General features: G+C 36.9%; 1 protein-coding gene across 1 annotated transcript; it reads right to left on the bottom strand.

Annotated features, from left to right (window-relative positions):
* Positions 1-522: 522 nt before the first annotated feature.
* Positions 523-7,904, bottom strand: LOC121426722. The gene is made up of 6 exons (XM_041623098.1): positions 7,794-7,904; positions 7,269-7,376; positions 6,662-6,922; positions 5,669-5,867; positions 4,630-4,772; positions 523-1,321 (listed from the first exon to the last, which is right to left on the bottom strand). Exons 1-6 carry the CDS (start codon positions 7,897-7,899, stop codon positions 1,017-1,019), a joined length of 1,122 nt encoding a protein of 373 aa, XP_041479032.1. The 5' UTR covers positions 7,900-7,904; the 3' UTR covers positions 523-1,016.
* Between the last annotated feature and the right edge of the window lie 5,121 nt (positions 7,905-13,025).

Below are 13,025 nucleotides of genomic sequence, written 5' to 3'. Positions count from 1 at the left end.
GAAGCCACGATATAATTTTGCTTCTTTTCGTTTTATCCCACATTAAGGATATAAGATGAAGAGAAATCGAGTCATCATTCATTAATTTTGTTGATTTTGAATTGATTTCTTCCATTTCATGATCGACTTATACTTTTCCCTTTCATTCGTTATTCGCTCACAGCTTAGTGTTTTCCTTTGCACTCTACTTTTTTGCTTGTTATCTATCCTTTTAGTTTTCTTTTCGTATAATGTTTTTCCATGTTTTTGCCTGTCTGGAGCTGGAGTTTCCGGCGATAGTGGTGATTTCTCGTCGTCGCTTGAAGTCGAGCAGTGAATTCATCATCTCCATCATCATGTGTTGTACTGCGGTGAGAAGCGTATTATATTTTATATATTAGGCGTGGTGTTTCATTCTCTATAATGATACCTTGTGCCGAACTTTGTTGTGAAACGTTTTATCCTTTCCATATTTCTTGTTTTCTATTAAATTTTTATCCACCATTTATTTGACAATATATATGTGCAAAGTAATTTAGAATGTAAAAATGGTATATTTATATATAATAATATAATACATAAAGATTGAAATATCAAAACCTTATAATCAAGGGTTGAAAAAGGGAGTATTAAACATCAACAGTTACATCAACAGTGTGATTTTAAATGGTGATTAATCAAGGCGATAATATAACACCAACAATATGTGATTAGGAAGGGCACTAACTACAACTTCAAGATAAATGAATTATAGGCCTACACAAAAAGGTTTGACTTTGTAATCTGATCTAGGTATAAAATTAGTATTGAGCACAGAATATTAAAAAAAATAAATTCTGGGTAATGATAATAATTATTTATAGTAATATAGAGTACTCTCCATCTTGATGAAATAATCAAAGCGATTCAAGGATTATAGGAAGAAATCCACAACAGATTAAAAACTTTGACGATGAACGTACTTAATAAAGATGCCTAAAACACTCTCATAGGAAAACAGGTATATTTTCATAAATTATTACACCGCCATGAGAACTTTAAACTGAAACCATTTCAGTTATGTAATGTATTCCTTGGAACGTAGACTGGAACCACTTCCACGGCAGAGCGGTTCCATTACTTGACTCGGCGATGTGACTCCGGAATCTACTCATCCAGAATCGAAACGACTCAAATTCGTAGGCTACAAGCCAGTCGTTCCATATTGTAAACACCATCAGCTTGAAGTTGGAAGTACGTTTCCACACCGTCTGAACCCGCTTGCCATCCAAATCTGCCATTAGGATATCTTGGGGATAGCCTTCCTCAGTTGAAAGATAGTCAGACCAAAATATCTTGCCAACTTGTAGTGAGATAGAGGCAAAAGAAAAACGAGTGGTTTTAGGATTATGTTCTAAATTCGGAGTTTAATGGCCGTCAAACATCAAAAAAGGTAGCCCCTGCAACCAAATTGCCCTTACACCTTCAGTTGTTGAAGCTTATCGGAGACCTCAGTGCACTTATTTTACAATTATACATTGAAAAGTTGGCTTTTATATACATGTATTTTGACTATGGAAAGCGGTAGACGCCATAATTCGTTACAGGTTATTCCAAACAAGCAGACACACACAAGCGTGTGAGTTGTCATATTTTATGATCAAAGTGTGTTCACCCAAAGGACTGTGCGTTTACACGTTGACGTCTTTCGCTTTCCATATAATTGTAGTCAGATAGAGGCAAAAGACAAAACGAATGGTTTTGGGATTATATTCTTCAAGGTCAAGTCAACCCCAGAAAAATGTTGATTTGAATAAATAGAGAAAAATCAAACTAGCATAATGCTGAAAACTTGATTAAAATCGGATGTAAAATAAGAAAGTTATGACATTTCAAAGTTTCGCTTATTTTTCACAAAACAGCTATATGCACAATTCAGTGGTAAGCAATCGAGAGAGTCGGTGATATCCATCACTCACTATTTATTTGTTGTTTTTTTTTATTGTTTGAATTATACAATATTTTATTTTTTACCAATTTGACATCAAGGGCCAACTATTGCAATGGTAATGCCACATGTTCAGGGTGAAATAAAACTTTGATTTACAGGACAATGAGGAGAAAATTAGAATATTTCATATTTCATATAATACAATACAAAAGAAATAGTGAGTAATGTCATCAGTCCCCTCATTTGTATACCGACCAGGATGTGAAATTAAGCGAAACTTTGAATCCTTACTATAATTTGGCTAATCTTGTGTGTCCTTCCGTTTGTTTGACGCAGCTTTTTTCCGTGGTTTTCCACTCAATGGAGCTGGAATTTTTTCTAAACATGGTTAAATTGTTCACAGATTGTCATGAGGGGGTTGTTTGTGGTATTTTGGTCGCATTATTTAAAGTTTTTTTACAATTCGTAACTTTTTGGCATTCCTTTTCGCAGCCCTGAGTATAGCTTCGAAGTTCCCAGTCCCTTTTACCTCTCTAGGGTCAGCGAAATACAAAGCATTCATGCCATCATGCCGACTGTCGACCGGGTAGCGCGTTTCCGTTTACACCCTGGCGAAGGCATTTTCCGGAAAAGTAGCCAAAAAGCGACTAGTGAAGAGTCTACACACGTCGCTGGTTGCATGCAGCGTGCGACACAGGCGAGTCCACCACCGCATGCAATTTGCACAGTTACTTATCAGAGCACAGAGTTCCTCGGCATTTCATGTACAGAGAGAGCGGCAGTCAGGAGTGAAATCCGAACATGCTTTTGCAGTCGCGTTGTTTATGATAGTTTTTTTTTTCTAAAAATAAATTATTAACTAAATGAATAGAATGACAGACAAAATCAAAATAAACAGATACTTATAATGGAAAGACACATTGAAGTTTGCTGATTGATACACTTAGAAGCTGTCGAAAGATAGATATAGAAGACTGACAAATAGATATAGACAGATAGATAGATAGAAATAGAGAAGAGAGAGATGTTATAGATAGAAATATGGATGGACAAAGAGAAAGAGAGAAAAAAGACAGACAGATGCTAGAGAAGGAGAGAGATAGAGAATTTGAGAGACAGATAGATAGATGTTAGATAGATAGAAAGATAAAGAATGAGAGAGACAGAGAAGATAGACAATTAACAGATAGATAGATACAGATAGATAGATATATAGATAGATAGAGAGAAATAGAGAAAGACAGACAGATGGATAGATAGAGATAGATAGATAGAGATAGATAGATGTTTTTAGATAGATAAAGAGGGAGAGAGACAAAGAATATTAACAAATTAACAGATAGATAAGTTAAAAAAATAGAGAGAATAAGAGAAAGACAGACAGATGGATAGAGAGATATTAAAAGAGATAATTAAAGAAAGAGAGACAGAGAAGATTATAAACAAATTAACAGATGGATAGATATCTTGTAGTTAATGGTAAATAGAGAGAAATAGAGAAAGACAGACAGATGGATAGCTAGATGGATAGAGAGATAGATAGAGAGATAGATAGAGAATTTGAGGGGAATCAGATAGATCAAGAATGAGAGAGAAGAGCGACAAATTAACAGATAGATACTGTAGTTACATAGGTAGGTAGAGAGAGAGAAATAGAGAAAGAGATGGATGGATAGATAGAGATAGAGAATTTGAGATAGATAATGTTAGATAAAGAATGAGAGAGACAGAGAAGATTATTAGATATATAGATACTGCAGTTACATAGATAGATAGAGATATAATTTGAGAGATAGATATATAGACAGATAGAGAGAAAGACAGACATCAGCAAATCGGCAGGCAAATGATCAAGGCAAACATTCGTATGAACCTGGAAAGTATAAGCTCAGCTGCATTTGCAAGTACGGTTCTGCGGATAACTTCGGTGCGGACTTTGGATCGCGCGCCCAGCTGATAATGTAAACAAACGTAGACGTAGACTCTTCACTAGTCGCTTTTTGGCTACTTTTCCGAAAATGCCTTCGCCAGGGGTAAAACGGAAACGCGCGACCGGGTATGGTACGGTACGGTACGTACTTACTCATGCGCTGGCTGCATGCATATATGCATGTGTGCGCTCTGCTGAACGTAAACAATGTGTGAATAGGCAGTCTAGCTGTACATACAAGATTGTCACCCCCTCCCCTCCCCCACACACTTTGATAAAGAAAATGACTCCTACCCCCTGTGCTGCCACGGTAATTGCTGCTAGTTGTCATAACTTTCTTATTTTACATCCGATTTTGGTGAAATTTTCAGTGTTGCGCTTGTTAGATTTTTATCTTTTTATTCAAATGAACTTTTTGTTGCGGTTGACTTGTCCTTTAATCTAAGGTTTAATGTCGTCTAACGTTAAAAAAAAATGATTTTATACACAAAGTGCCCTTACACCTTCAGCTGTTAACCTTATCTGAGACCCCAGTGCATTTATTTTACGATTACATATTGAAAGGTTGACTTTTATATATTTTGACTAGGGAAGCGGTAGACACCATAGTTCGTTCCGGGAGTTCGTTACAGGATTTTCCAAACAAAGCAATTACTAGCGCGTGAGTTGTCATATTAATCAAAGTGTGCTAAACCTACGGACTTTGCGTTTACTGCAAAGGCCGATTTCAATATCAAATCTTTGTCAAACGACGTCCTACAGATTTGGCAAATTGAATCCTTGTACCTACTTTTATCTTCCACGACGAGACTGCATCTAGCTACTCCTGCTGGATATTTTTCCTCGGAAAATAAATGAACACGGTCAGCAGTGTTCATACAATCGTCTACGGTGCAGCTCATTATCCCTTTCGAATCTATCCAGAAAAGTAATCTGTAATGAAAGAATACAAGAGCCGGAATAGCGTTTTCTTTTTAAATCACTGAGATAAGCACGAGTATTCTTTCACTCCAATGACTGAATGTGAATTACAGGGCATGACTCCAGTGTTCCATCTTACAAAGACTTACGATTGATCCACTCAACCTTAAAGGTCGAGTCCACCTCAGAGAAATGTAGATTTTAATCAAAATAAAAAAAATCAGACAAGCATAATGCTGAAAATTTCATCAAAATTGGATGTAAAATAAGTTATGACATTTTAAAGTTTCGCTTACTTTTTCACAAAATAATTATATGCACAAATTAGTCACATGCAAATGAAAAAATCGATGATGTCCCTCACTCACTATGTCTTTTGTTTTTTATTGTTTGAATAATACAATATTTAATTTTTTACAGATTTGACAATAAGGACCAACTTGACTGAATCATAAAATGTTAAACAATGGTCATTCCACATGTTCAGTGAAAAATGAAACTTTGTTTCATATGACAATGAGGAGAAAATTAGAATATTTTATAGATTACGAAATGAATAGTTAAAAATGTCATAACTTTCTTGTTTTACATCCGACTTTGATGAAATTTTCAGTGCTATTCATGTTTCATTCTCCTCTTTTTTATTCAAATGAACTTTTTGATGGGATGGATTTGTCTTTCAACTTCATGGAAATCCAACTATGTCACATTTTTTCTCCTAGAAATTTGCACAATGTTCTTTGAAACCAAAGGGGAAGCACACCAATTTGTCACGACAACGATGGATGCACGAATATACATCATTACCTAGAAATCAAATGCATTTTAGATGTTGGCGTTGCTGGCTTTCCATAGTAAGGTTGTGGATGAATCGAAACAACGAAATAGAAATCGGAGATGGCGCATACCTACGGATGTGTGAAATGGCCATGACGAATGGACCAGGATGAATAGGAGTATCCTCTGGTGTAGGCCTAGTGTTGAGGATTCCATGGTAGATTGTCTCCTCATGTAGCATATCCGGAAGCTGGTGGCGCGTTATGAGACCGGAGTCGCTGTTACCCAGATATAACCAGGTAGAATTGTTGCCAAGCAATATACTCCTTCCTTTGACAAAAATAGAAACATAAAATATTCAGAATTCGCCAAGTGATATGGCGAAGTCAGTACAAGCAGTTGGGATAAAAATGGTAAGGAAAGTGCACATGCCCCGTGGGGGTGGGAGGGGTGTCAAAAATTATTCGACGAAAAAGTTCTCCCGAAATTGATTGGGGCCTCTTCCTTTCTTTTTTTTGTAGTTGTCAGATTTAGCCCCCCTTCTGGTAAACCCCTGCTTAAAGCCTTTTTAGTTGGTCGGTAGCCCCTTTCACCATCTGCTCTGCATCAATGGTGTTGCCGCCACTTGTTGCTCTTTTGCGAGACCGTGTCCACTCTGTCTCTGGGTAGCCCCTGTAACTTATCTTGTATTATGAATTTAGATGTCGCGTTCGCACCCTGAAGGAAAATGCCACTACTGGATTGTAGCGGGACCAGGGTTCAGTTTCATAAAGGACTTGCGACTGTGGTAACTTTGCCATTATGACAACTACCATGGTAACAGGGCTCAGCAGCCATTCAGAATCAAGGTTGCCGTGATAGCTGCCATAATGGCAAAGTTACGACAGTCATATGAAACAGGCCCCAGGACGGTCTCCCTTAGACTCACAGAAAGCAAGTTTGAATACGGTCCATTACAAAATGCAAAGACCACGACTAAAAATAAACATATAATTTCTGCGGTGGGTCTCCGCACTTTTTCCTCGGGATAATGGACCATGAGCATAATTTGAACAAAGAGCAAATCCAGCCTGTTGTAAGAAATTTCACATTGAAAAAAATGGTAGAAGGCCCCAAAAAATTACCTTTTCCGGGATACATTTCGGTGAAGTTGTTGAAACGCTCAAAGTGGCCAGAAGCCCTTGGTCGGCCACGGTAGAAGACATCATTCGCCGCAACGTAGACCAGATCATTCAGGCGATCGTAGACCGTGTAAAATTTGTATTGCACTATCATTGGATCGGGAGGAGCTATCAGTATCTCGTGTTCTAACTCAAATGTCGGCATCTTGAACAACAAGAGCTTTCCTTCATTGTCGAGAATCCCACCCATTTTCCCGTTTTTCTCTGCATTAACATAAATGATACAAGGGTTTTACTTCGTCTGTTTCTAATATTACCACGGGTATAAAGAGGAAAATGTTATCATAAAAAATAATGAATTCGATATAGAAATGTGAAACTTATGATGATTATCATGATAATGATAAGACAAGTAATCAACACTGAGCAGTGGCGTTATTAGCTATTATATTTGACGAGGTTAGTAAGCGAACCATTTTGTTAAGCCTTTTCTAATGAAAATTTTGTCATACCATCCAGAAAATAATATCATACTTTCATTTTTTCAACAAAAAAAGATGATGAAAAAGTTCAAGAACAAGAATTTGACGAGAAATATCTAATAACTTACGACACTCGTCACCGTAGTAACCGAAAGCACAGTCGCAATCGTATCCCTGGTTGTACGGATGTGCGTAGCACTCCTTGGCTTGACTGCAGGGGTTTGATGAACATGGATCTGTTGGTTGGATTAGCAAAAACAAAACAATACAAAAAAGCAAAGAAAAGCAAATACATACAATCTTTACAATATAAAACACACACGAAATGCTTTGGTTGCAGTGCCAAACTTTCGGAAGTATGGAAGGCCAATGAATACCCATCTCATATAATGTGCTCGGGAAGTGCAAATGACAGCCGCCCTCAATCATGCTTATCGTACGTATTCACCTTTCAACCAATCAGCGCACTCCTTATTTAAAAAGTACTGTGGACACAATTAGTATACACTATGGCGTCATTGGTCCTTCCATACATGTCCATATCATAATAATTATTTTAGTCATAGAAAGCAAGAGGGCCTATATCAATCTCTTTTAAGGGATTGCCCTTGCCTCCTGCGTAATCTATATGATCATATTAGTCAAGTATATACCTTTGTCAGGAGCACAATAAACGATGGATGTGGTGGCGGTTCTTTCCTGGTTTCGTTTGAGGACAGAACTTGTATTGACAAGGGTTCCTTGAACCAGTACCCCCATCCTCACGCCTTAAGTACCGGCAGCTTTGACACTCAGAGGTCCTAAGTGTCGACTTTAGCCGAGTCCCTCCGATAGTCGTGGAAGCTTGAAAAAGATAGGTAACAATGGCGGAATAGATAATCACAAAAAGGATACACTTGAAAGAACAATAAAATTAAAAAATCTCTTACTGAGGATTGTGGTCTCCATGCTATCGGTCTGTAACCTCCTGAAATCATTAGGGAGCAACCTTTCCAGAAAAATTACTTATGTTGATACATTTGGAATAGGACAGTTGAGAGATCACTGAAAATCATCTGGTATGCTGCCAAAGATCTCTGGAAGACTGTCAGAGAGACCACTGAAAGAACTTTGAAAGACCAAGACAATACCCCCTTGATCCGAGACGGTAAACTCTGAATTACATTTCTTGTCTAGCGGAGATTGTACACTAGTCCTATACAGCGATCTTTCAATAGAAATCTAATGGTCTTTTATGGAACATGATTTTTCGAAAATCTTTTTTTTTCAGACTTTCCCTTGTCTTTCAATGACTTTTAAGGATCTCTCGGCAGTCTGTTAGTGATTTCGACAAAAAAATTGAGAGATTGTCGAAAGATCGTGGAAAGACTAACAGGGCAATTCAATGCCTTTTTTTATCTCTGTTTTTTTCTCTTATAGTCTATTTTTCATTTCTATTTTAAAAGATAATCGAGTCAAGTTAAGCCTTGGTCCTAGCAATTGGTCCACTTCTGGTACTACTGGAGGATCACAATCGATCAAGAATATGCTCCTTTAATTTCATGTAAATGAGATGACAAATGTTGTCCGAAATGTCCAGCCTCGACAACAAAACACTGAACATGTTGAATCGGCCAAGAAGTCCTTTGGAAGCTCACCATTGTGATCGAGAGTGCTTAAAGACCACTGAAAAAACATTTTCCTGAAAACCCGCTGAGCGACTGTTTTTTTTTAACTGTCTGCAAGCCTATGGAGAATTATATGAGTTAAAGAGTAATATAGCGTTACAAGACCTATACCCCTATTTTTCTTTTCCGTTCGTCTCTCCTCATTTTCTTCCTCTTTTCCCCCTCTTACATGTCACATTTCCTTCTTTTTCAATACTTCAAAATCATAGGGTAGTTTGCCCCCCTTATAGCAGCACGTTGAGCATAATCAAAGTCAAACGAAACATTATTGATCATACTTACCCGTCACAATGACCACCGTGACGAAATATAAGTGTTCCAATCCCAGAAGACCAGCAAACATAACTGCAGTTGATTGGTAGGCCTACTTCAGTGAACTTTGAGTAAAGTAATGCGTTCCGTCTTAACTGGCTAATCTAATTCTTATAGATTTTGCGCTTGATGCTAACACCGCAAGTGTTGAGTGCGATTCATCCCAAACTTCAAAATAGCATTTGACTATAAGCAAGTCCGTAGTTCCTTTCTGCGCATGATCAAAAGATTCTACGCATGATCAAAGGAAGGTCATTGTACTGAAGTGACATGGTGCTTTAAAATCTAATGAGATAAGCACCAACTTTGATGTCTTGATTATTCATATATTCTTTTGAATAGTGGTATTCATTTACTTCCACACAAAACAACAATGCGTCCATGAACGACTGGTATTTCACAGTTTGCCTAGCACACTGTGCAACATGCTATGATATGCATTCAAAGTAGGAATGCAACAAATACCTTCATAAAGTGTTCGTTGGTGTGCTATTCTAGTCACCTGGGCTTTTCAATTTCTTCATCCTGCTATGTAAGGCAAGCTTACGTAATATCTTACTTTGAAATCTGACTATCATAATGAAAGAAATGAAAGGTCATTTGACCAAAATTGTCCATGAAGTAACTACGAACTGGTCTATTACACTGGCCACTAAGAAGAATGGTCAAACTCTTTAAACTATATAACTCAGGGCAGAAATTTTGTCACCGCCCATAAAAGCTTACAATTGATTTGGAACAACAGTTCTAATTGGTCAGCATTTTGAACACGATACGCTTGCGATAAAAAATATTGACCGGCCACTAGGACGTCACTAAATGGGAGTTGTGCTCAAGTATAGGAAATAAAAGAGATAAGATAGGGAGAAAGAAAAAAAGAAGAAAAGGTAGAGTATGAGAAATGGAGAGGTGGGCCGCGAAACACTATAACACCCCTCTTATTAACTTGGAAGAAAAAAACACTAGCGAAAGGTCGTCTCACCCCCCTCTCCCTCTTAAAATATCCCGGTGTTGCCCCCGACGGACAATGCCGGATTCAATGGTTACTGCTTACGTGTTCCGAGGCCTATATCACGTTTTCCTGATTTAATAGCTGTAAGAACCTTGGCTCCGCGTAGATTAAATTTGAAGATTGAAATCAGACTCGTTATAGATTATTAATAATCATTTGTAATATGATGACGTCTTCTTATCAACGATGCCTTGACGTTTACCAGTAACAAGGCAAGTTTAACGAAGTAAAGGCCTGGTCACACCGCCCGAGCGTTGTTGAAGCGATAGGGAGAGAGGGTCGAATTTTGCTCGCAAAGTTGGGGAAAAAAATCGAAAATCGAAAACAAAATAAAAACAATAATAATAAAATACCATTTTTAGCTCGCTCGCTTCGCTTATTCACTAATTTGTCAATTAGTTAGCTATACATCCAAATGAAAAGACAGCACTTCACATTTCTTCGACATCTTTTATTCTCTGTCCTTGATTTCGTTTTATCATAATGCAGAAAGGGACTTCATTGTAATCCACCTTTTTTCAGAACTTATTCATTAAACTTAAGTTAGAGCCGTAAATACACAACTGGCAACACCTTTTTTGGGGTAAAAGATACCTCTTTTGTTCATGTTCTCCCCTTAACGTTTTTGTGTCCACCTAGAAGTTGTAACTTTGCACGTTTTATGCTGCGTTGATTTTACGTTCAATGGTGCAATTCGAATTGTAGCTTTGTAACTATAAAAATACATGTGGACTGTAAAAAAAAAAGCCCGGTGTTAATTTAACACCGGCCTGGTATCTACATCGGTCCACACCAGTGTTGAAACACCGGTTTGGTGTTAGGCTAACAACAGTCTGGCATTTAAAGGTCAAGTCCACCTCAGAAATAAGTTGATTTGAATCAATAGAGAAAGATCAGACAAGCACAATGCTGAAAATTTCATCAAAATTGGATGTAAAATAAAAAAGTTATGACATTTCAAAGTTTCGCTTATTTTCAACAAAATAGTTATGTGAACGAGCCAGTTACACCCAAATGAGAGAGTTGACGATGTCACTCATTCACTATTTCTTTTGCTTTTATTGTTTGAATTATGAAATATTTCAATCTTTATGAATTTGACGATTAGGACCTCCTTGCCTGAAGCACAAAATGATAAAATAATGGAATTCCACATGTTCAGGGAGGAATGAAACTTCATTTCACATGACAATGACGAAAAAATAACAATATTTCATATTTTATATAATAAAATACAAAAGAAATAGTGAGTGAGTGATGTCATCAACTCTCTCATTTCGATGTAACAGGCTCGTTCATATAACTATTTTGTTGAAAATAAGTGAAACTTTAAAATGCCATAACTTTCTTATTTTACATCCGATTTTGATAAAATTTTCATTGTTATGCTTGCTGAATTTTTCTCTTTATTCAAATCAAGTTTTTGTTGGGGTGGACTTGTCCTTTAAGTACAAACAATTAGTGTTATCGGTTTGATTGTTAAAGGATAAGTCCACCCCAACAAAAAGTTGATTTGATTAAAAAGAGAAAAATCCAACAAGCATAACACTGAAAATTCCATCAAAATCGGATGTAAAATAAGAAAGTTATGACATTTTAAAGCTTCGCTTAATTTCACAAAAAAGTCATATGCATATCCTGGTCGGTATGCAAATGAGAAGACTGATGACATCATTCACTCACTATTTTTTGTGTCTTATTATATATATGAAAGATTCTAACTTTGTCCTCATTGTCAAGTGAAACAACGATTAATTCCTCCCTGAACATGTGTAATTAGCATTGTGTAATACATATGGTTCAATCAAGTTGGTCCTTATTTTCAAATATGTCAAATATGAAATATTGTATGATTCAAACAATTAAAAAAAGAAAGGGCAAGGGAGGGACATCATTGCCCGTCTCGTTTGCATGTCACTGAGCTGTGCACATCATTGTTTGTGAAAAATAAGCGAAACTTTAAAATAACTTTCATAACTTTCTTTTTTTACATCCGATTTGATGAAATTTTCAGCCTTATGCTAGTTTGATTTTTCTCTTTTTATTCAAGCCAACATTTTTCTGGGGTGGACTTTACCTTTAACTGGTGTTGTTTCGACGCTTCTATGTAGACCGATATAGATTTCAGGATGGTATTAAGTTAACACCGGCGTTTTTGCAATGTAGATAAAGCCATTAAGGTGATCTTCGGAAGACGCTATTCTCACACAGATAGCTCCATGGTTGAATCGCTAGTGAATCGTTCTGTCACGCTCTGGCTTGGATACCATTATAAAACGTGACCGTTATTGAATTATTTTGTGGTTTTCATCACGGTTTCAATCTTATGCTTGTAAGGAAAAGGAGGAAGAGGGGGGGGGGGGAGGTGGGTTAAAGCTAGTTAGCTTGAACGAAAAAAGCAAAATAAATATGATCAATGAAGATTGAGACGAATAATTGAACCAACAATGGGAGAGTTACCAGCAAATCAATGGAGATCTTTGCACTCGCAATGAGAACAAGAATTGTTATGTCACACATAAGAACTTTCTACTTCGTACGCCATGTACATCGAAAATATACTCCGAAGATACGTTTTTGCTCGTTCTTACGTGCATGTGTACAACAATTTTTGTCTATGATATATTTTTGAAACATCTTTGTAAAACCTCTGGGTCCCGTCTTTTTTTAAGAAGAGTTGAGATTGGCCAAAATCAACCACTACTATGGAAAGCCAGCAACGTCAACATCTAAAATCCATGTTTCTTCAAAATATGTTCTAGATTTTCTGTCTTTTCATATATTCATTGTTTTCTCGTAATTTCAGTGTGCTTCGCTTTGTTTACAAAGGACAATGATCACATTTCCTGTAAAGAAAATGACACTGATGTATTTCCATACAGATGAGGTTGAGT

Source organism: Lytechinus variegatus, chromosome 13, assembly GCF_018143015.1.
Source record: "Lytechinus variegatus isolate NC3 chromosome 13, Lvar_3.0, whole genome shotgun sequence".
Taxonomy (NCBI): domain Eukaryota; kingdom Metazoa; phylum Echinodermata; class Echinoidea; order Temnopleuroida; family Toxopneustidae; genus Lytechinus; species Lytechinus variegatus.
The sequence above is the reverse complement of the archived record's forward strand: the minus strand, read 5'-3'. Positions and strand labels throughout refer to the sequence as shown.